The sequence below is a fragment of the Macaca thibetana genome, chromosome 4 (assembly GCF_024542745.1).
Source record: "Macaca thibetana thibetana isolate TM-01 chromosome 4, ASM2454274v1, whole genome shotgun sequence".
Lineage (NCBI taxonomy): Eukaryota > Metazoa > Chordata > Mammalia > Primates > Cercopithecidae > Macaca > Macaca thibetana.
In genome coordinates, this window is record NC_065581.1 from 137,311,731 (window position 1) to 137,336,780 (window position 25,050).

General features: G+C 32.5%; 1 protein-coding gene across 12 annotated transcripts in view; it reads left to right on the forward strand.

Annotated features, from left to right (window-relative positions):
- PTPRK (protein tyrosine phosphatase receptor type K) overlaps positions 1-25,050 on the forward strand; it is a 566,799-nt gene that overhangs the window by 520,940 nt on the left and 20,809 nt on the right. For 2 of the 12 annotated variants that reach the window (XM_050788302.1, XM_050788298.1), the window contains exons 14-22: positions 615-753; positions 8,870-9,030; positions 15,550-15,734; positions 17,442-17,529; positions 18,884-18,960; positions 19,154-19,171; positions 21,715-21,751; positions 23,028-23,125; positions 23,537-23,653. In XM_050788302.1, coding sequence (XP_050644259.1) covers positions 615-753; positions 8,870-9,030; positions 15,550-15,734; positions 17,442-17,529; positions 18,884-18,960; positions 19,154-19,171; positions 21,715-21,751; positions 23,028-23,125; positions 23,537-23,653 — 920 coding nt within the window. Of the gene's footprint in view, positions 1-614; positions 754-1,791; positions 1,834-3,814; positions 3,845-8,869; positions 9,031-10,889; positions 10,926-12,890; positions 14,581-15,549; positions 15,735-17,441; positions 17,530-18,883; positions 18,961-19,153; positions 19,172-21,714; positions 21,752-23,027; positions 23,126-23,536; positions 23,654-25,050 lie in introns of those variants that run through there. The other 10 variants (XM_050788303.1, XM_050788300.1, XM_050788304.1 and 7 more) reach the window with 8 other exon arrangements.

The window sequence follows — 25,050 nt, forward strand, 5'->3', positions numbered from 1 at the left end:
AGTTTATTATCTGGGTTTTATTTAATAAAATAATTTGAAATATTCCTTGATGTGTCTGTTTTTCTTTGCCTATTCTTCTCTTGTGCCAACTCAACTATTCATCTCAAATTATATGTATTAAATCATAAACTCATGCTTCTAGCAGTTATACTAGACATTTATTAAACCTAACCCTTCTGTCCCAGACAAGTGTCATTAATACTGCCTTAAAGCACCAAGCATACCACCAGGCATTTGAGTCAAGAAGCATTTGCTGAATTGACTGATAAACCTCTAAATCTGACCCCATTTCTTTCCAATGTACTAGTTGCTAGAAAACCTTATGTTCTGACTTTCAAGGACACTTGGGGAAAACTAGTTCATCATTCTCTTTGATATTTATTTTGGAGGTTTGTTTTATTTTTTGTATTAACAAAACCTCTTGTCAGAAAGATTTCCTTACCTCGACCCTAAATCTCATATTGTATTTTAGCATGCTTCTGTATTTACATTGTGAAATTATTTTTATTAATATACAGTAAACAAGTTGTGTTTATTGGGGGTGATTCTGGGAATAATTCTTTTTCTGTGATTGTTAGCTTCTTTCAGTAACTGATTTTTTTTTATTCATTTAGCAGCAGCAACAGAAGAACCAGAAGTGATCCCAGATCCCGCCAAGCAGACAGACAGAGTGGTGAAAATAGCAGGAATTAGTGCTGGAATTTTGGTGTTCATCCTCCTTCTCCTAGTTGTCATATTAATTGTAAAAAAGAGGTAAGGCCTAATATTGTCCGGTCCTGCTCACTTGCCATTTATGTCACTGGTTTTAAAAACCTGTTTTTTTCAAGATCCTTTAAATTAGAACAAACAACAAGAAGAAACTTTTAATTTTAACAATGTTGTCAGCACCTGAGTCTATTGGACATGCTGTCTAATAAATTCTTATTTGGTTATTTGCAATTTAATTCTGGATATAAAACATATGCTTTTTGTTAAGTTGATCTAGAAATTAATATCTGAATTTAAATTTCTCAAATGCAAAGGTACTTGAGATAATTTATCTTGTATTTGAAGTGTTATTAACAATGGCAAAATATGGATTTATTGTGATACTTGGGCTGTGGTCTAGGAATTATTTTGTGCTCTTTTAATGTATTTTTCTACATCTTGGCTACAAATAAGATATGAGAAGAATATAAACATTATTTAGTAAAATTGTACATTAAATATTCATTGACTAAAAATTTTAGCCTTTTAAAATAGAGAGTAAATTGTTTTAATTGAACATTAATTTTTTATACTATATCAACCAATATCACCATCTTCTGGAATTACTTGAAAATATTAAGACCTACTGGAATTTAAACTGAGCTTTGCTCTGGAGACCAAAGTATATTCCTGATGAAAAGCCTTTCAAAGTACACAGTTTTTGTAATTTCAGCTGTTTTACATTATATAAAATGTCATAAATCTGTAAGGCATTGTCTTGGAAACTAATATAGCACTCTAATCTTTCCCATTGTGTATTTGGGATAATGCTACAATTTGGAAAGACTTTTAAAAAATCTTTATAAGCAAAAGTACAGTCCTAAAATAGTTTGGTGTATAGAAGTGATTGTAATCAATGAATTCTATTGAAAAATATAATAAATGATGTTGCTTATATTACATTAAATTATCCAGTTTACTATTATAGTTATTTTATACTTGAAATAAAGCATTAACATTATAGATAAGACTCATACTACATGTTTTAACGATTCCATCAGAGTTTATTTTAATATATTGCCTCTTTACGATTATCCCCTGGAGATATATATGTTGGAGAAGACACATCTGCATTAGAAACATTAGGTATGCATTATAGTGTTTTGTGTTAAATTAGCTACATACGTGCTTTCCCCAAATAGTGCTTTCTCTTGCTGTTGTCTCCCTCTGTGGTTGGAAAATACATCATATGTGAGGCAAAAGTTTTAAGTATTTTAGCAATAAAAATTTGCCAGTAAAGATCAATAAAAATCACCAAATGTAACCTTCAGACCTTATGTCTCTGTTTAGTTTAAATTTGTATTTGGAGACTTAAGTAAACAGTTTAGAGAGCAAATTTAACTAAACGTTGCTTAACAATGTTCTTCAGATTGGATATAAACATGAAAGTGACTTCTAATTATGTCCTCATATTCAGTTAGAATTGGGCTAAACTATTCAGTTTTATTTGAAAGCATTCATTTGTCTTGATAAACCTCCCTATCCAGGCCTCTGATTTAGCAATCATGAAAAAAAAATTGAAAAATAAACTTCCTAAAGTATGCTAAAACCATCACTAAGCAAGATTTTGGGGGAAGGTAAAATGCTCTGACAGCTCTCTAAAATTGTATAATATGACAACTTGATTTTCTGGTTCATATATTAAATGGTTAAGTTAATGAGCCTCTCTATTAAAATATTTAACATTTGAGCTTTCATAATTATGCTTTGATTGTCTTTTGCTAGAAAGTATGTTAGGGCTTTTGCTTCTGTTCCTCACCATCACCTTTATATCCAGGAAAACCTACACTTTTATAGAGAGATCAGGTTTCATTATTTAGATATGTTACCTTCTAATATATAGTATTTATATCTACATTACTTGAATTTCTTACTTAGCAAAGCAACTTTGTAATGACTTTTACTCATATGTACCGTGTGTCACACATGTAACATGTATGCTTTAATTACAAGTATGTTTATCATACATATAAAAAAGTATAGATATAGCAGCATTGCATTGGATATTATCATCAAGTATAGCTTAAAACTATTAATATAAAATGTTTCCCTTTTAATATATAAATTTATAATTAAAATAATGGAAAAACAAGTTACTTTAGTCTCTTATCTACATTTTAGTGGGATAGTGTTAAGTTTGACTTTATCCCTCACTGGGATGAATATATGTAGATATATTTCTTGTGGGGAAAACAGTTCCATGTCTTTTTGGTTGTTTTGCAAAAGGATGGTGTGTAATTCAATTGAGTAAAGTTTTACAGCTAAGGATATATATAAAGTAAGTTTTTAGGCTAAGAAAAGGGATATTGCATCTTTCAAAACGCAATGTCATTTTTTTAATTTAATCGCTATTCAATTATTTCCAAATGTATGCCATTTTTCATTGGTTGTGTATTATATTTTACATGCACAGCATGAACACATTAATAACTCAAACATAAATTTGAAATTATGTTTCAATACAGTAAATGTTTGTGTATATTATGTTCACATGCATCTACTGTAGAAGTATCTTTGTGTATATATAGTATATGGTATATATGTATATTCACATAACATATGTATATACCTATGTACCATTAAGATATAATAACTTGTTTGTAGAAATTTAGGTGTTATTCTGTATATATGATATATTAATATGATAAATCTTTATGTTTTGTATCTAAAGAAAAATAATCTATATAGTACACAAGTTCTATGCACAGCTGTTCCATCTGTCACATATTTAGATGGTAATGGATATTATGCTTAACTGCATGTTGAAAATACACAATCCATTTAATTTTTCAATTTTTTGGCAATAAGAAATATCAGCATGTTATTTTTTCCAAATTATGTATTTTAAATTTTATTTTTAATTGCATATCTGTCTGTTTAATTGCATGGCAAAAAAACAATCTAACAATGCATGAGCAAATTGAAATGCAAAGCAAAAAAACATGAATTTTATTTTATTTTCTTTTATTTTTTAACGCACATTTTTCTGCTTTATTGAATGTGACAGAGTCACGCTTTTCATTCACCATTGCTTCTCTTTTTCCACTGTCTGTGATTTGCTTGCCAGGAGGAGCTACTATTCTTACTCCTACTACCTGTAAGTAGAAAATGGGTGATGTACAACTTTACATGTGTTAAGGATGCAGTATCCCTTTTCAAAAACAAAACAGAATGTTTGCAATTTTGGTGACATTATAAAAAAAACGTTTTTTCAGACTCTAAAACTATAAACTTTATTACCTATTTTGCCAATCTTTTTAAAAAGGGATATTGTATTTCTGTTTGTCCAGCTACTTTTAATTTATTTATAATTTTCCACAAGTAGCTTTAGTCTAGAGCCAAAACATCATTTATTTACTAAAGTTAAACCTGTACCTTATCTTAGCAATATGACACTTCACTCATCTTGTAAAGAAGAGATAGTGGTTGTAACTCACAAATCACTATCTTTATGTAGCATCGTTATGTCTGACAAAATGAGCCAAATGGTATATTTATGGAACACTCAAAATGCCTTCATAGGATGCAAATTAGTTCAGGTCTGCATGTGATAACATCTCTCTCTGTATTTCTAGGAATCCAGGATGGGTTATAACTTCAGAACATCTTTGGTCTGGCCATTAAGGCAATCACTGTGCTTTTGTTAAAGAAAAAAATAGTAGAAAAATGATGGTGTTGCAGCAACAAAGAAATAAAAATTATTTTTAGAGGAAAAAAATGAGTTCATTGTAACTTAAGTAGGACAAATGTTTCCTAAAACTAGAACCAAAAAAAACCTTTGTCAACTAGAAACTAAGAACAGATATAGGCACCACATTGCTCCTTTTCTCTTCAAAGTCTGTAACTCTTCCGAGACTCAAGCATGGTTTGTTCATTTGGATAAGGATGGAGAAGATGGTCCATTCTATTTCCTGAGTCATTTTCAGCTTATCACCTAAGATGCCGGAGTAGTTTTTCATCCAAATCAAGGGAACATTACAGCAAGGCATTCTTGGACTTTGCTTGACCAGTATTTGATCCACCACCTTTCAAGGTTTAAAGATTGAAATTAAGTATGTTTGGGGCACATATCCCACAGCATTTAAATCACTAGGTAAATTTAAGCTAGCTTTACAATAAAACCTTTGTAACAGTCTCCATTCTCCATGACTATAACACAGTTCTGGCAACATTTTAAATATTATAAAAGTTTTGCTTCCTAAAATCTGCTAAACCAAGCAGCTGTACACTAACAGTGCTCCTAACTTATTGTGATGAATCATAATATCCTTGTTAAATTATGTTTGATGAAGCCAGAGATAATCAACTGTACCGTTTCATACAATGATGGAGCACTTTCCCCCTTTATGGCCCACCCATACATCCACCTGCAGAAGTTTATGCTGTTGGCTGCTTTGATAATGAAAGTCATTTGCACATCTGTCAAACTCAAAGTAGTTGCAAAATGAATTGCTTAACTGTTCTGAAGTGCACATTATATATGCTAGTTGCTCAGGAGGAGACAAAGCATCAAACATACTGGAATCAATAAGTATTTCATTATGAGACTGTCAATAGCTTAACATTAACCATTGATGCAGCTCTGATGTTAAAATGGGATTCCCTTTTTTGATGGATAGACAACATTTCTGTGTTCCAGACAATGTAACAGGTTATACTAATATTATTGTAGTACATAGGGTTACTGGCAATTTTAATCATAACTACAGAGATTATCACAGAGATATGCTTTTAAAGGCTGCTTAGCCATACCTAGTGATGCTTATCTGGATTAGAGGGGTTTTTAAAGATAAAAATAGATAAAAATCAGAGTAGAGCTTAAAAGAAAACCAGATGTGATCTTTGAGCTAATATTCATTGGCATTGTCATAGTAACTATCTGTTTTTGATCAAAACACTTAACACTGATGTTAATTTTTCTTTGTTTTAGAAGAGCCTGAATGAAAGCCTACCTCACAGGGTTGTTGTGAGGATTAAGGTATAAAAACCAAGCTGATAATTCATGGCTGGCAGATATTAACAAAGGTTATATTCCCCCATAATTTGTCAACTAATCTAGGTTTGTGAATCTGAGAAGTTAAAGTCCTTCATTGCATGAAAATTTAAACCTGTCATGTATTTAACAAATTCATTACTTCTTGTTTCTCTCCAATCATGAAATACATATAAATTACACATATTTTAAAGTAAAGCCTCAGGGTTTAAATTTGTCTTTTCTATTGACTTTGAACTGCCCATCTTCAAAATTTTAACATTATTTTGAATCCAAATTTCAGTTTGCTTTTTATTTCAGTGCTATTTTTATTCAATTCAGTCTCTCATATTTTTTGAGAAATGAATTTATTCTTCTTATCCTAGAAACAAAGATTGGAAGTTATTTCCTAAGGCAATTTTTGCTGTTTTAAAATTTACAAATGGCAAAATATTTTTTCTATATATTTTGCTGAAATTTATAACAACTAGTGTTCAACTGCTAGAGTAAGTAGTGGTGTATATTAACTAGTGTTCAACTGCTAGAGTAAGTAGTGGTGTATATTAACTAGTGTTCAACTGCTAGAGTAAGTAGTGGTGTATATTAACTAGTGTTCAACTGCTAGAGTAAGTAGTGCCACTTTGAAATGTGGCAATTTAAAAAGTGTAAGCAACCAGATACAGTATAAGAGCTCAGGCTTTAGAACCAAGTCATTCTTCATTGCTTATTAGATAAATAACCTTGGGCAAGTTATTTAACTCCCCTGAGCCTCATTGAACTTATCTATACAATTAGAATCCTTGTGCCTTTTTCAGCAGATTGATCTGAGAATTGAGTTAACAAATGAAAAGTGCCAAGTATATTACAGGCCTAATTTATCAATTCAACAAGTATTTACTGAAGCCTGTTACATGCCAGACACAGAGTCAAGTGCCAAGGCTATGCAGATCATCCTTCTCTTTGTGGAGCACATAGTGGGGAAAACAATTGAAAGATATTCGCACTTTTCAATCAATAACACTCATTACAGGGGAAGAATGTGGTAGTATAGAAAATACCTAGCCTAACTTGAGAAAGGCTGTTTTAGAGTCAGTCATGCAAAACCTCCCTGATGAAGTGTCTGTTACACTGAGACAGAACAGATAGGAGTTAGCCAGATATTACAGTCAAAAAAATGTTGCAGGTTAAAGAACAAACATCCTGTATGATGGCCTAGCGGGAAGTTTGGAAAGTGAAAGTCCATAGGCTAAATGTGACCTTATGATGTTTCATGTGGCCCATACACTGTTTCAAAAAATAAAACCACTCGAAAAAATCAAGAAAATTAACATCAACAATCAGATTCATCATGACTTGTCTTAAAAAATAAATAAATAAATAAGCCAGAAGTTCAACACTGGGATCAAATACCAGTAGTCACTTAGGCAAGTTGCCCCTAAACTGCTTTCCGGTTCTTCATTACCCTTCCTTACAGTATCTTGCCACTGACAGCAGCACTCATTTATATTACCTGTCTGAAACCTACATATTCATAAAGGATTTTTACCCTCAAACCTAGAAAAAGATTAATAGCTCTTTGAATGTATAGCGCAAATGTTGCTAATAAATGATGGTGGTGATGGTGTAGTGGTAGTTATGTTGGTGGTGGTGATAGTTCTTGTTACACTTTGTTGTTCTTTTCTTATTACCAATACTGTGATTCTGTGATTATCGTTATTTATTATTTCTAAAATAGCCATCTCCATCCTCAAATCTTAGCTTATGACTATCTTAAACAACATAGTGTCAGATCTGCTGTGTACACGTGTCGTGTGTGTTGTGTATGTACCGCCTTGAGGCCAAGTAATATAATTCTCAGAGAAAAATATCCTACACTGGAGCAGTCCTCCAATTGCTAGATTTATGTTTTAAAGGAGAAGCCTTTATACATAAACTCAGTCTATTAAATGAGCCTTTGTAGTATTTGTAGTACATTTACTCTGGGTTGGATATTAATATGAGGATCAGAAGAAAATGGCTTAGCTTATAATCTAGTGGAGGACTGGTGTTCTTAAAACAACTAAAGAATATTTCCAAGGCAATATAAATTGCTGCCATAAACTTAGTAACACAATTTGCCTATTACAGGCTTTTAGAGTACCTTTATTTATATATAAATTTTCTTGTTAGTGTGATTTAAATATTTTATGTGCCTTTAATAGCCCTTTTTCTTGGATGTTTCATGTGTAACATTCACAAAGAACTAAAATATATTTTACATCCATGACATGTAAGATGAACATGCCAATATTTGAGTAGTTCGTAATTCTAATGCTGTTATTAGCCAATCTCTTAAATCATATGCCTTTCTGCATTTATAAAGCATTGCTGTAGTTAGTTGATAGTATGTCATGTGGTTCTAATTAGAAAACACATTTTTAATATTTGACCATGTGAATATTCCAAGATGATAATTTGCGTATCTTTCCATACCATTTTTTAAAACTCTTCTCAGTACTTTTCTTACACAGTATATTATTTAATCCCATATATTCATGTGTACTTGAAATTTTCTAGCAGTGGTTTATTCTAAAAGTCTTCAGATTAGCTTCTGATTAATGCTGTAAATATATTGCTAAATATATTAATGCTACATATCGCATTTTTAATAATAGCACAGAGAATGAAGAATGGGACATGTCTTTGTTTTAATTTGGTGGCTACAGTAAAACAGATTTGAAAAGTTAGTCATGTTATTTCTAAAAGGAACTAAAAGTTGATCAAAAGAATTAATTACCCAGGAGGAATATCAAAACTTGGCTTTAGCTTAAATATTTATTGAATTACTCTAGTAAGGAGGTATTTATTTTGCTTTTAATAACTATAATTATATTTTATTATATTTAAGAGAATAAAATATAGGAAATGATGAGAGATTTGGGTTGACAGCTTGAATATTGAAATATGCATCTGACAAAATACTTTTATAGCAAGGAACAAATATAATTGTTTGAATGTCAAACTTAATTCCTGAAATTGTGACCAGTGCTTGGGGTTTCTAAACCATGTTTGTAACATTATCCTCGGGCTCACCTGAACTACTTATTGCTGGTGTTAACTCTCCTTCAAGCCTCAAACACTAAGGATTCCGTTTTGTACTTGCCTTGGCAGCAAACTTGCTAAAAAACGCAAAGATGCCATGGGGAATACCCGGCAGGAGATGACTCACATGGTGAATGCAATGGATCGAAGTTATGCTGATCAGAGCACTCTGCATGCAGAAGATCCTCTTTCCATCACCTTCATGGACCAACATAACTTTAGTCCAAGATGTAAGTTTTTCATTAAAGTTTTAATAAATGATGTTATGGCTCATTAAGTTCACTTTGAATTCTGCACATTACCTTTTGAATAATGAGAGAGAGTAAGGAAGTGAGGGGAGAAGCAGCTAGAAAGAAGAGAAAGAGATGGAGGATATTATGGAATTTACAAGAAGGGTTCTCATGAGGATTGATACTGGATTTAGTTTAACTTCAAACTCTATGAATTTTATTACTGTATCACAAGAGATATTCCAAACATATTCCACTCAGTCCATAGCACATGTCATTGCTTTAAGTGAAAATACATGATTGCCTACAAAAAGTTAGTTCATGTCAGAATTTGTAATTCTTTTTCCATTTGCATCTTCCTTTGTGTAAGATGAAAGTCTCTTTTGAGATAAGAGGAAACGGTAATTCTGGGAATTATTGACATAGGTAAAATCATGCCATTAAAGTAGTATATTGTAGACTCCTGGAGAATTGCAATACTGAAAAGTTAACTCAGGGAAACGTTAGTCTACATGCTCTTAAGTAACTGCTGTGAAGTCCAAAAGTATACTTGAATTGGGGGATTTGCAAGGAACAGTGAAATTCATCCATCCATCTGTCTTGAAAATTCCTAATATTGGTCTATGAAGGCACGGCTTTTAAAATATTTCCACTGAAGTACCGTTTAAAAGCAGATGACTTTAATAATTACCCCAGAATCAATATTACTGTTTATTTTCAAATTTCATATGCATGTTATATTCTGTTCTATAGTGCATCTGTTTAAGTTAATTAAGTTTAAGTGAAATTGCCTAACTTTGTTTCTTCAAATCCTCTAGTAAAATTGATGCTTGAAGCAGGCAAATCAGGTATATCTCTTGAGTATACTGGCCTTGTATAACTTGGGCCTTATGACATTTGGCTCAGATCTCAGAGATATGCACACCCCAATTTGGAAAACATGGGTATAAGCAAAGAAACAATAGAAGTATTGTCTCCTATACAAACTATGAACATATGTAGTAGTAAGATTGAAAAGAAAGTATTTGTAGGTTGTATGCTTGTATGTCTTTTCAGAGAGGGAAGGTTTTTTTTCTGAATTGTTCAGCTTGGTGAAATTTTTCGGTAACTATTGGATCTAAAATGAAGCCCATCATTTTCTATGTATATATGTATACCAAATTAGTAGTTAGGAATGCTGTACATGAGTCATTTTGGAATTTAGTTATAATCATGAAAGGGCCTTTCAGATCTATTTTATTTTTATTTCACTATAGATAAATGATGGAGAAAAACGTAAAATACTATTACTGTTGAAAGTAAGTTTTGCTGAAAATAAAGATGTATCATCTCCTTAACTATTTCATTTAATACTTAATTACTTAAGGGTTTGAAAGCATTCATGCTTCCCAAACTTGTCTATCTATTGCCTATGTTAGGACCTTATTTGAAAGTTTGAATTCCGCAGTGTAACTATAAATATCCACTTACGAACTTAGAGAAAGGATTAAATCTATTTCCCACAGCTAACTGAAAAAAAATTATTTGGAATGAATATGAGATAATTATTTCTTTAAATACCTTACACTTGATAGATCTAAAATACATGGTTTTTTTTCCTTAATTTTTGTAATGTCAGGTTGGATCTTCTGGCTTTTTAAATTAAACAGAGTTCTGAACTATAATTATAGATACACCTCTCTTGATGTTTAGATATAACGCAAGCTGGGAGAGAAAATTTTACATTTGCAGAATACAGTAATCTGAGAAAATTTAATTATTATATTTCTTAAAAAAGCATAAATCTATTTTAAAGAAAAAAGATTTTAAAAAACAATTTTAGAGCAATATATTCCTTCATGAGCTTTGTTTTCCTGCAGTGCCCAATGATCCACTTGTACCGACTGCTGTGTTAGGTGAGGCCCTAAATCTTTATCATCTTTTCATTGCATGGATGACACCTCCTTGCATGGGTTTGCCCACATACAGATTATTTACAGTGCAGGAGGCAGCTTGATTTTGAAAATAGCCATAGTATTATCAAAGAGAGCAACTGTGTTCAACTCAATATCAGATCTAGTGGATTTCAAATTAGCAAAGCATGCTATTTAATGTATTCTTTAATTCTTGATTGTTAGATTTGGAGCAGTAGTACAATGGCCCTTAATGTATAACTAATATTAACATGTCAAAATTAGCAGAATGAAGCCAAATGCATACATCTCAGGGTCCACTGTTGCTTGAATAACTAGTTTATATGTAAAAGTCTACCTAATGGAAAGGAATGTTTCTAAATCCTCCTAATGTATAACCACAAAAGAACAAATTTACAAGTGAACATTAGGATTATGTGCATTTGCTTTAGCTTTTGTCTTTATTAAGACTATTATAATGTAGGTAAAATTGCTAAAATCTTGATGTGGGGTTTGACATTCTACATGAACTTTATCTGATAAGTAGTGTTACCTTTCAAGAAATTTAGAACAAGCTACTTGGGTTACCACTGTATAACATCTAATACAACTGCTATTGCTAATGACAATTAAGGCTTTTACAGATGTAAAATTATATTATTTTTTAAATCTACCTATATATTTAAGAATGGAATGGGTTTCATTCCACTTTGTACCCTATTCCTTGACTAATTATACACCAATGATTAGTAACCAGCTTGCCTATATGTTCACAGGTTCCATATCAATTTTACCAGTGTTTCTAGTTAAGCTTTAACCAAAGAAATAGGGAAATTATCAGATAAATATATCTTGTAAATTCCCAAATGTCATGTTTGTTATTTAATATTTCTTGTGAACATAAAACTTTAACTCATATTTTATGCTTGTATTTTTGTTATCCATACAATCAATGTTAAATTGAATTTTTAAAATATTTTGGAACAACACAACTAACTCAGGTAGAATATACCTCTCATTCACTAAAATAAATATTTAAAATTATAATTTTATAATTACTATGAAGGATATATATTCTTAAATAATCTGAAAAGTCAATGTTCTTCATCTCTACTTGCACTCTCCCTTTGATGTCCACCAATAATGGTTAAGAAGTGAACTGGGGATTTGCCCCAGGGAGTGATCTGATCACACAAGGAGGAGCCATAAATGATGATCACTGGGGATCATTAAGGAGACATCAGATGCCTCCGAAAATGTCATCTTCTGCTAAGCACTGTAGAATGCTGTCAGTATAAAGTTAATAAATTTCAATTAAAAATATTGATAACTAATTGGAAAAAATTAGTTGCTTCAATGCTAAGTTTCATTACAATAATTTTCTACACATATGTAAAGTCCAAGTCTCATTCCTCCTGTAGATTTACAATATGAACTCATAAAAATACCTTACATCTTTGTTTTCCCATCTGTAAAACAGTATAATAATTCCTACCATACCTTTTTCACAGGATTTTATTATAAAGAGAAAATTAGATCATGTGTATGAGTTTTATAAACTATAAATAATTATTATAATAATTTTTCCTGTGAAAAAGGATTTTCATGTTTAAGGAAAGTCAGATTTAACACAATAGAGTCATGAAGTCTAGTTATATAAACATTCATTATACATTTTATTTAATTTTGAAAGTCAAGCTGGTTTTAAAAATATATTGGCATTCTTTAAAAGCTAACTATCTCATTAATCATATTAGATGTAGAAATGATATGTTGTATTTTTCATCATTCTTAGGATTGTGGTCTTTAGAGTTTTGCATCCAATCGTTTTTGTATTTATAATGCAGTTTCTGAAATCACTTCAAATATTGTTTAATGCTAATGCTTACTGATTTAAAAGGGCTTAGAAACTCTTCATATTGACTAATATTTTTGGTTTTTGTGTTTTACTGCTTCATTGGGTTTAAGTTCCTATAACAGGTAAGTGTATTGCAAAGAACTCTAGAAAACCTTTCAATCAAGGATGTATTTCAAGTTATTATTCTTAAATGTATAATAAGGATAATGATTAGTACATGTACCATCACTACTAGTCACATTATTAGGCGGTTTAATGAGGCAGAAATGTATTGAGATTAATAATGCATATGTGATGATTTTAAAGACCTTACTGCTCATTGTACTACTGTATTAAAGTTTAATGCAAAACAAAAGGCACTGTCTATTTTATATTAGGACACAATCATCTGTAAGATTTGGAATATGGGTGAATTCTGTGTTTCTCACTAAGCCTTTTTCAATTGTAAATATTCTGCTACTCCAGCAGGTAAAAGTGAGCTCTGGGGCTGCTCCACTGAGCCCTGGCTACCTTCCTCCAGCTTGAGTGATTGCATTTTGCCTCTCTGACGTTATCTGTTCTCTTTACTTTTCATCCTTAACTGTATATTCTGCAGCAGTGCCCAAATCAGTTGCTTCTGAATTTAATTTTTCTGGGGAGATGTATTTATTCTTTATGTCGGTCTGTTGATTGTAATATTTTAATAGAAGTAGATCCATTGACTTCGGTCTCATATTGACAATAGGAAACTCATGAATCATGTTTATTAGCCAATGTTTTTGTGTAGAGGGGTGGGAAAAATCTGAGTAAAAGACATGAATTCACTTAGGTGGTTAGGTCACAACAGAATCTATCAGGGATTTTTTGATTCAATGTGGTATTTTTAGGAATGAATGCAAAAAATAAGCATTCAGCTTAATAAGAGGGAGTAAAGATAAATGCAATCAAGCTAAATTACAGAGGCACACAAATCTGATTGTAGGGTTCTTTTTTTTTTTTTCCCCCTTCTCCAGGAAGAAAAAATGTTTATCATGGGGACAACAATTCATTTTTTGCCATATCCTATTTGTAGAGTTGGTGATAGAACAGGCAAATGTACTAGCACTTGAAATATGTTTATCTGTTAATTAAATATCGTTCTCTACAGTATGCATTATCGTTAAAAAAAAAAAAAAAAAAAGTTCCCCTAAGAGTGTATTTTCTCTTCTGTTAATGAGTATGACGGTATAATGCTTTTCAAAGTAACACCCCTTAAAACATTTGGTTTTTTTTTTTTAATTGGTAAGTTTAAATGTGATAAATATGAGCATGCTTCTCATTGTAATGTTTAGTACTTTGGTCATTAAAATACTGTTTATTCTTCATAGGCAAAAATGTTCTTGTTCTTTTCTTCTTATGACAGAAAAAGAATTTAAAGTTTCTTTTCTTTTAAAGCTAATGACACAATTGGGAAGGGACTTACACTTAATTGTGGGTGGTCAGGGATTCAGTTGACTTTTTAATTCATTCATTGGAATGTTTATTGAGTGACTTATGCATCAGGCACTAGGAATAGAAAGAAAAATATTCTGTCTTTGTACTCTGTGTTTGGAATTTAGTGAGGAAAATAGCCAAGTAAATAAATGATCAAAATATAGATTAAGTGAAATGACATGTAAAAATGAATAAGAGGTCATGGGAACATAAAGAAGGAGCATTGTAACTCAACCTGGGGGGGCCAGAAAAGACTTCCAGGGGAGGAACCCACATTTTGCTCCAGAAGCACACCCTGCTTTCTCTCACAGCGTGGCCAGGAGACTCAGAATATGTTTGCAATAAAAACAATAATAGGCCGGGCGCGGTGGCTCACGCCTGTAATCCCAGCACTTTGGGAGGCCGAGGCGGGCGGATCACAAGGTCAGGAAATCGAGACCACGGTGAAACCCCGTCTCTACTAAAAATATAAAAAAAATTAGCCGGGCGCGGTTGTGGGCGCCTGTAGTCCCAGCTACTCGGGAGGCTGAGGCAGGAGAATGGCGTGAACCCGGGAGGCGGAGCTTGCAGTGAGCCGAGATCGCGCCACTGCACTCCAGCCTGGGCTGGGCGGCAGAGCGAGACTCCGTCTCAAAAAAAAAAAAAAAAAAAAAAAAAAAAAAAAAAAAAAAAAAAAAAAAAAAAAAAAACAATAATAGTAATAAGTCAAGGTGGCAGAGGTTGAATATAAATGCACGTGTAGTCTGGCTAGCAGACAGAGTGGCATCGGGGGTGATCATGTGCAGATGCCCATGTTTCCTAGTGCAGAGTGTGCTATGGTAAGAAGCCTCAGAGAATAGGGCCACAAGAACAAGAAGAGCAGCCCTTTGGGGATGGGCCACCTAGATCGGGTGTCTCTGAGGGAGGTTGGGATATGGGTGGGAAGGAGTTTGGTCAACTTAATCGACCATGAAAATACCCCTCCACTTGACAGCTGGGTCCTCTGGTCCCACTCTATACTGCTATGACTGCAGATACAAGAAAAAGAACTCAGCAAAATTTCCCACTTAAGCTTTTAAAAGAAGGTCTATCAGATGCCTTCCTGCATCTCACAGGATCTGTTTTCTTGCTGATCCACACATAATATACTCTCACCTCAAACCTTGAGTTTTGTCTTTGGGGATACTGCCTAGGCCTATACTGTATGATATTTCTTTCCCAGAATTCCTCTTATTATCAAAAAGATCTTAAGGTCTTAAAATCCTCATTGCATAGATATATATATTAAACAAGATAACTTTGTTTCTTTTTTAACTTCTGAAATCTGAAAAATGCCAGATGAGAACCACAGTGCTACAGCAGAGTCCAGTCGCCTTCTAGACGTACCTCGCTACCTCTGTGAGGGGACGGAATCCCCTTACCAGACAGGACAGCTGCATCCAGCCATCAGGGTAGCTGATTTACTGCAACACATTAATCTCATGAAGACATCAGACAGCTATGGGTTCAAAGAGGAATATGAGGTGAATAAGTTTCGATACTGTATTGAATTTGATTTTTAACTAGGATACTCAGTGGAATTTAATCTTTTTTCCCGTCTTTAACACAACAAGGAGGGGATTGCTCTGTAGGCTCTCTAATCTAGTGTTTATCATGGGAATGGGAAGGGAATGGGGAAAAAGCACTTCCCAGAGATATATCTGAGTCTAAATTTATTACAAGAATCTTTAATGTTGGATTCCATAATTTATTTTACTATGGCATTAAAAAATACTTTGTGTATCTTCTCATGCAAAAATCAAGTAGCAATACACTTTGGTTCCCATTGTTCCATTACAGATTCTATCATTTGAATGAATCAAGTAGCAGGTACTTCTCTGCCTCTTCATTTGTTGACCTTATGATTGAGAAATCAAATGAAGCTTTGCGCTCTAAATGTACTACTTGCCACTCTCAGGTTAATTTTATGGATTATTGGTTGAGGGTGGCTGAGAAAAAAAATAGAGCACTGCAAATCTGGTAAACAACACTGAGAAGCTGAAAGAAGGCAGTGGGAAATATTTCTTCCAACCTTATTTCCCCTTCCTACTCAAACCAAAATACCAGGACTTATCTTACAAAGGCAGTGATTTAAAACCAAACATTCCAACTAATGTAATATAGCAAAAGGGAAATAGTTCCTTTGCCACCCTTCACTTACTGAGAAATACCAATCTGGGGCATGGAAGGAAGCCAGCCCACTCCCCATGAACACATCACAGTACCCACACATTTAAAGTGAAAGAATCCAAGTAATATTTGGCTTTGAAAAGACCATCCAAAACACATCCAATTTCATGAAGAATCTTTTAAACTCTATATTTTATCTATGGATTACTTGAATACCTTAAATTAGGAGTATTAATTATCTCTGAATTTTGAAAGTTGATTTTAGATATATGCCAGAAACACTATGCCATGGTAACAAAATAAGTACAAGGAATTAGACTATTCTGTCAGAGCTGGTTCTTTTTGTTCATTTCACGTGTATTCCTGTGTACCTTGCCTCAAAGACCATTGGCCCTTTGAAGACCCCATTTCCTGTGTTGAGCAAAGTTTAAGTTCTTTTGCAAAATGAAATTTGCACCCATTTTAAATTGCTGTGTGTGGTAATTAAACTAGTCAACAAATTCATCTGTTCCCAGATTCTTGAAAAAGAGGACTCTATTTTAATTTTTATATGGTCCTTTGTTGTAAAGACTCAGTCCTTTTCATGATCTTCAAAGAAACTCAAATGTGATGTATTGCACACAATTTAATGAATAATTATGGAGGGAAGCAGGTTTTCTTTCTACTGTTATAAATGCTAAATGATGCACATTTGAAAGATACTCATTAAAAGTTTTTTTTGCAGTTTTGATGCATTATCATTCAATACGTTTTGAAAAGAATGCTACTTTTCTACTTCTACCTCTCGTTATAGTGATCTTAAATTTAAAATACTTTCAAGGTCCATTTTTTTTTTCTCTAAAGTTATTATTTTGTCTTTAATTTGACCTCAATCCAATTTGAGATGAACAAGTATGAATCCAACAAAGCGGCTTTGAGGTCTGAGAATGAAACTTGTTTACTACTGTGGGATTCCTTTCCTCTCTGAGAAAGTGGTTTTTACTATTTGGGGCTTCCGAACAGATAACCTGATTTTTAAAAAGGAATTAAATTCAGTCTGTTTATTCATTTTGTTTTTCCAGAGCTTTTTTGAAGGACAGTCAGCATCTTGGGATGTAGCTAAAAAAGATCAAAATAGAGCAAAAAACCGATATGGAAACATTATAGCATGTAAGTTCCCATACAATTCTTGGTGAATGTAAATATTATATGCTTATATGGTTTTAAACCTTAATAAAAATCCCAGAGAGTGGTGTGTCTGTTTATGAAGTAATCTATTTCATATTAAGACAGCATTTACAGTCAGGCTCAGGGGCTCACGCCTGCAATCCCAGCACTTTGGGAGGCCAAGGCGGACATATCACCTGAGGTCAGGAGTTTGAGACCAACCTGGCCAACATGGCAAAACCCTATTTCTGCTAAAAATACAAAATTACCCAACTTGGTGGCACGTGGCTGTAATCCTAGCTACTCAGGATGCTTAGGAAATAGAATTGCTTGAACCCAGGAGATGGAGGTTGCAATGAACAGAGATTGTTACTGCACTCCAGCCTGGGCGGCAAAGCGAGACTCCATCTCAAAAAACAACAACAAACAAAAACAACATTGGCTATTAGCAGTGACTCTGAAATTGTCATCATCCTCATTAATCAAATTGACTCAGCCACTTCACCCTGTGGAGATAACTTGCTGTTTGATTTCATGTTTGTACATAAATGCATGGGGTGTTACTGAACAGCTAAGACTATCAGGATAATGAAAAAATAAGATATTTTCAGTTATAAACTGTTTTAACACCCCATCAAACATATTCAAGATTGGGGTGTTATTCTTTCCACATGCCTTTAATTCTTACTTGGAGGCACTGTCTAAACTCCAGTTGTTCGGTATTATTTATCATTAGGGACTTCCTCCTGAGTAAGTCCTCAAGATATACACGGGATAATAAAGTCATTATCAGACAAAACCACAGATCAGTAAGGAAAGTAGCAGGTAGTTTAACTTGTAACTAGCTGCTGATTTACCTAGACCACTCTATTCTGAATTTAAGTTATTTTAAAGTATCTTATGAATAGCTCAAAATCTAACCTTGATTTTCAGGGAGTAAGAAACTGAGAACAGGAATTCAAAATTCACTTTTTAATTCTGTAGCTCATTTGCTGTAAAGTGCAGAAGAAAAGGATCCAACCCATTTAAAGTCATGACTAAGAAGCAAAATTAGAAGTTAAGTCTAGTTCAGTTATGTGGACAATTATATGACTCAAATGATTACTTACCAGACAATTTCATGTCTCCTAAACACTAACTATGAAGGTTCAAGTCAGTGAAGCTTGAGTCACAGAGTATTATAAATGTAATAGCAAGGCTCACTAAAGTTCTTATACTTCTTCAAAGGACTGATTTGGTAGTAATATACTATGGATAGACTATGGGCAACCACTGAATTCTTTGGTCTCAACCAATGACATTGCCTCAGAACAGGGAGAAAATTTAACAGCTTATATTTATTATTTAAAATTTTTAGATGATCACTCCAGAGTAATTTTGCAACCCGTAGAGGATGATCCTTCCTCAGATTATATTAATGCCAACTATATTGATGTAAGTATTTTTATAGTTAAGTATGTCTACTTTATTGACATATATATGAACCTTTTTGCCCATTACCTATAAAGCGATTGCTAGCTTTTTAAAATTTAAAAGTACAAACTGTACACTTTTCCTTGTTCTACGTCCTAGTACTTACTGACGTTGTTGTGCTTTCTTTCACACCTGACTTTGGTTTGGGCTGTAGATTTGGCTGTACAGGGATGTAAGTACCACTATATGTAAATAACAGCACCCTATTATAAATACAAACGTTCTTAATTACAGTTATTACTAATGCTCTCTTACTACTAGTTATTTCTGCATGCTTCACCTAATTAGCTTCATACAATGTATCTCTGTTCGTTTTTTTGTAATTCTTTCACATGTGTAAAGATCTATTTTACCTCCTTCCCTTTTCTTGTGTAGAAAAACAGGACCATTTTTAGCTTTGACAATTTATTATGTACTCGAGTTTTATTTGTTGATGATTTCTGTTTCTGGCTTTTATTCTTACCCTTCCCTAAACATATGTGAGAAGCTGGATAGTATGATGTGTATTAGTGTGACTGAAATTTTACTTTTTACATTTGACTTCTGATGTTAAAATGAGTAGGGAGACTATTTTGTGATGTGTTGTATTGGCTTCTAAAGTAAGAAAATTACTCAGGCAAAATAATTACTAAATTTCAATTGTAAAATACACATATCACACATATATATCGAATCACAGAAATGAAAAAGTTTGCTTCTATCATATATTTCACTGTTAAATTTTGATTGCATATATATCTACATGCAAATTCTTTATTTAAAGGAAGTAATTATCAAACAAAATATAAAACATTCTTAAAGGGCAATATATTACATTACCTATAAGGAGGACAGGCTCTTTGTGATACCACCTGGTTCATAATCACACTGGAGAGCTTGGGAATGTTACTTCTCTCTCTGTACCTCAGTTTCCTTATCTTTGCAGTGGGGATAATAATAATAGTACTAACCTCATCACTTTGTTGCGAGAATTAAATGAAGTCATGCATGTTGAGCATTTTGCCCAATGCCTAGCACTCATTAAACTTCAACTTTTTTCTTTTTACAATTAAAATCTAGGTGTGCTGTAATTAAATTGATTCATAATATGTGTAATTATAAGACAAAAGGTGGGGGTGTTAAGTATGGCAGCATATGTATACTTTTATAGACATAAAAGATATGAAACCTAGGACCCAACATTTTCTAATTTCCATAAATAGGAAATAATTTTCTTTACATTTATTAAGTTCACATTTTAGAGTTTATGTTATGAATTGTATGTATTTAGTTGAATTAATATATTTTATAAAGCATAGTATATGAGTATATGGGTTCAATTTCTGATCATAATCTTACTCTTATTCATTAAATTTATCAAACATGTCATTATGTAAAACTAAGCTAATGGTCTAATTTTTAGAATAAAATAATCAACAGTTCTATGAAAAATTTGTAATTGTTCTTACCTATTTACTTTAACCTGGGTTTTCTGCCAGGACATGTACACTGGAGCCTTGTTATAAAACTATTTCATGGTTCATACTGTAGGACTGTATTTTAAATAAGACTTGTTATCCAGTCTTTCTGTTAAGACCCCAGTGTATTTTGGTCTATTTCTATACAATTTCATAATTTTCCCTCTCCCATTAGTTCATTATATGTAAAAGATATAAGTATATACTTCGGCAATTGGTATTTTTTTAAGAACTGCAAATACATATAAAGCTTGGAAAAATTTTTCCATAAAACATTGTGCTATTTTCCATAAAACATTGTGGTATATTAAAAAGTTGAAATCTTCCAAATTTGCAATGTCATACTCCTGCTATTAAATTTTAGGTTGGAGATCTCAGTTCACATGTATTTATATGTGTATTGAGTTGCCCACACCAATAAGTGGACAAATTGTACCACAGACTTTCACTAAGGCTCATTTGTAAATATGCAACAAATTCAGAACTTAGGATCGTATCATCAACATTTTTGCAACTTATGCTCTGTTGGTATTCAAACCAATTGAGAGCGACTAACAATCTATTCCTCCTCAACAGAACTTTTAGCACACTGAAAAAAAATACTAAATTTTTACTCAAGATAAAATGCCTTTTTAAAAACTCTTCTTTCCCTATATATATATATATGTGTGTGTACCTATAATTATGTGTGTGTAAATTAACATTGTGAGCACGCACAAAATAGTTTTTGCATATCCCTGAATGTATTATCGAAAAGGAATATTCTCTAAAAATCTCAGCAGGACTTTGATTGGATGCACACATGCATTGTCCAGCTCTAACATTGGAATGTTCTGTTATTTTTTTTATGGTTCTAATATGTCCTCGTCCATTTGTAATGCAGTGTGTTGTACTTTTGGATGATAAAATGAGAATTAATATTTTTAAACACTATTTTACCAGGAATGAATGACTAAACATTTACATGAAGGCATAAACATTTTAGTGAAACCAAACAAAATCTATGAGGTTATATTCCATGGCAAACAAAAATAAATTATACAATATATATTCCAATCAGAGCCTTTAAAATATTTAATTTTTGTTTTATGTTTACCTTTCAGATAACGTAGGTTTGAGAAGTGAACTATGTGTTCACTACTCATTTCTGGACTTTTTATTATAACTTAACAGGTGGTTGTCTTCATCTTTTTATGCCTTCATTCATTTATTTCTGATATTGATGTAAAATGATAACTAATTTGTTCTCCTATTTTAGGGCTACCAGAGACCAAGTCATTACATTGCAACCCAAGGTAAAACTTTGCCTTGTTAAATGTTATAGAAAAAACAAACTTGCTTATTCATCTATATAGTGGTTTTTATTTTTTTTAATTTTATCTTAGTAACAAAAAAATCAGCCCTTCTGATTAATACTGCTCCTTACTCATTTGTACAGTACAAATTTGTTATGTGTGTAAAGCTTATATAAATTCAAGCTTGATTTACTTTTAATTAAAAGTAAAAGAAAAGCTGGTAGTGGTTATTATGATTTGATCCTTGTTATACAGATAGGTCAGAGCACTAGTCCATAGTGCCAGCCAGAGGAATTACTCATTTTTGAGAAAAGGAAAAAGAAGTCTCATATAAGAGGCCTGTCTTCTTGCAGCAAGTTTGTTAATAGTACCCAAGACCAATATTGTTATAATGAGCTATTATACTGAGCAATTTTTTGACAAGTCAAGACTAAGACAAAACAAAGAGATGTAATTTAGTCAAGTTAATTCTTCGTGGAAAATAAGAAAGTAGAGAGATCTGGTTATAGTGGTACACTGGGGAGTAAAAGTATCCAAACAAAAAGCATCTGTAGTTGTCTCTCTAAATTGACTACTGGCCCTCAGAAGAGAAACCTGTACATCTATTTTATATAAAAGGAAAGTAAAACAAAAGCTAGGTTTACTCATTTGACAAGGGTCATTTTTCTATGTTTTCACATATGTTTGGAGTAATTGAGTTCAGTTGTATACTCTTTAAAGTTAGAAAGATCAACCATAGTGTGAACAATATTCAGTTTTATGGTATTCAGTAGAGAATAGCCCAGCACATGCTTTTGCAGTTTGGAGATTATATAATGATAAGATTAGAGTATGTCCTTACGTGTAAGGATATGTTTTTTATTGATCCCTAAACATGTACTATTTATAAATAGTGGGCACTTATTTAATTGGTAATATATGCTGTCTGGTTGATGGTGGTATAAGAGTTCTAGTTTTTACATATATTTGAAGATGTGTTAAAATGACTTAGTGACCGATATAAATACCCAAGAAACTAGTGATAGTGTCTTCTAAATTGGGAAGTATAGAGGGCAAATTGAAAAAAAAAAAGAAAGAAAAAAAACTTACATATGCCTATGGTTTTGCCTATTGTGAGAATTTAGATATGAACTGGATTTAAGTATTTTCAGTGACATTTTGCGCTGGACATTTTTTTTGGAATTATTTCATTTACTCTGTTTCTTATCTTAGCTAAACTTCTTACTAACTACAAAATTCCTTTGATAACATAATATTCTAATTAATTTCTTCATAGGTCCCGTTCATGAAACAGTATATGATTTCTGGAGGATGATTTGGCAAGAACAATCTGCTTGCATTGTGATGGTTACAAATTTAGTTGAGGTTGGCCGGGTAAGAGGAATAAAAAGAATTTTTTTGTCATAAAAATGAATCTAGTTGAGAGGCAGCATATAAGAGACTCAAAATAGAATATCATCAAATTGTTTAAAAAAATTTATAGGCACAGCATTTTAATTGAGTACCTCTAAATAGACCTTGAATGGCTGAGAAATTATTTGATTTCTCATTGAGTAACAATATAAGCTTTAATTTTGTACTAGAATCTAATTGCATTATCAGGCTTGTATATTTTTTGTAAGACTACATGAACTCTGTTTATTGTGTAATAGTTTTTTTTTTCTCATTTATAGATTTTTAACTGAGTTTTAATTGTGACCTAAAGAGTTATTGCTGGAATTAAATCACCTTGGCTAATTAGTAGTATATATTCAGGTCTACCTATGTATTCTTTTTGTCACTTAGGTTAAATGCTATAAATATTGGCCAGATGATACTGAAGTTTATGGTGACTTCAAAGTAACTTGTGTAGAAATGGAACCACTTGCTGAATATGTAGTTAGGACATTCACCCTGGAAAGGGTAAGTACTCTAAAATTCTATTTTAAAAAGTTATATCAAAACTGCTTTTTCTCTTAAAACCTTTGTCAAGTTCTGTTTTCGTGATGCTATAAAATCCATTCATTCATGTATTCATTCCACAAATGTCTATTTAAGAGTTTACTATGTGCCAGACATGTTTCTAAACCTTGGGACACATGTTAAAATCTCCTCTTGTCGATCTTATAGCCGATTGAATTAAGACAGCAATAAAAATAAATAAATCAACTAATATACATCATGACAAGTGCTATAGAGAAAAATAATGTTAGGAAAGGAAGTAGGGAATATTATTGAGGCAGGGGGAAGAAATGGTTTACAATTTTGAAAGGATGATCAAAGAAGAACTCATTGTTAAGGAAGTAATATGAGTAGAGACCTAAGTGAGGGAGTGACGGGTTATGTCCAGGGCAGTAATGTTTCTGACAGAAGGGAGAGTCATTTCAGAAGCCCGGAGGCATGTGTAAAGATGTTAGAATGCCAGACAGTCAGCAGGCCAAGATGTTCAGAGATCCATAAGTGAAGGGGAAAGGAATACAAAATGAAGGCAGAGAAATCACAAAATTGGATAAGTGGTGCTTTGTAGGCCATGATGATTTTAGTTCATACTAAAACTGAGTTAGGCTGCCATTGTAGGGTTTGTGAGCCCAGGGATAACATGGTCTGATTTTTATTTCTAAAAGGATCACTCCAAGTGTTACATTGCAAAGAATAATGTGAGATGGCTGGTGTAGTAGACTGAAGTGGAATATAGTAACAGTGAAATACATTTTGTGGTAACGCTTGGTAGATTTGACCACATAAAACTGTGAAATTACCTGTGGCACAAAATTTTATCAAAGGTACATACACACAAAAGAACCTGGTGATTATTTATTAATGTCCTTAATTTATAATGTTAATACCAGTAGAAGAAAAAAACACTAGAATCTCTGAAGAAACACAATTGTTAACATGCGTATTAAAAATGTTTAACCTAGTGTACTGATACACATTTTGTCCTTTCAAATCAGCTAGAACTTTAAAAAATAATCCTCATTGAGTGTTAGAATATGTTGAAACATATTTTTATACATTACTGATAATAGTTAAATTGCTACAAACCTTCTTTAAATCAATAAAACAATGTATCTCCAGAGCTTTAAAATATTTATGTCCTTTGAGAAGTTAACTTTCATGAATCTTTCCTAAGGAGTTTATTTAAAATATAATGAATTCATTTATAGCATTAGAAACCTATAGATAACCATAAATGGCCAACAATAGAGAAATAGTTGAATAGTATTTTATAAAAACATTTGTGAGTTATCCTACCAACACGAAAAAATTAGGCAAAATATTAAGTTGAAACTAGCATTATACAGAACAACATAATCATG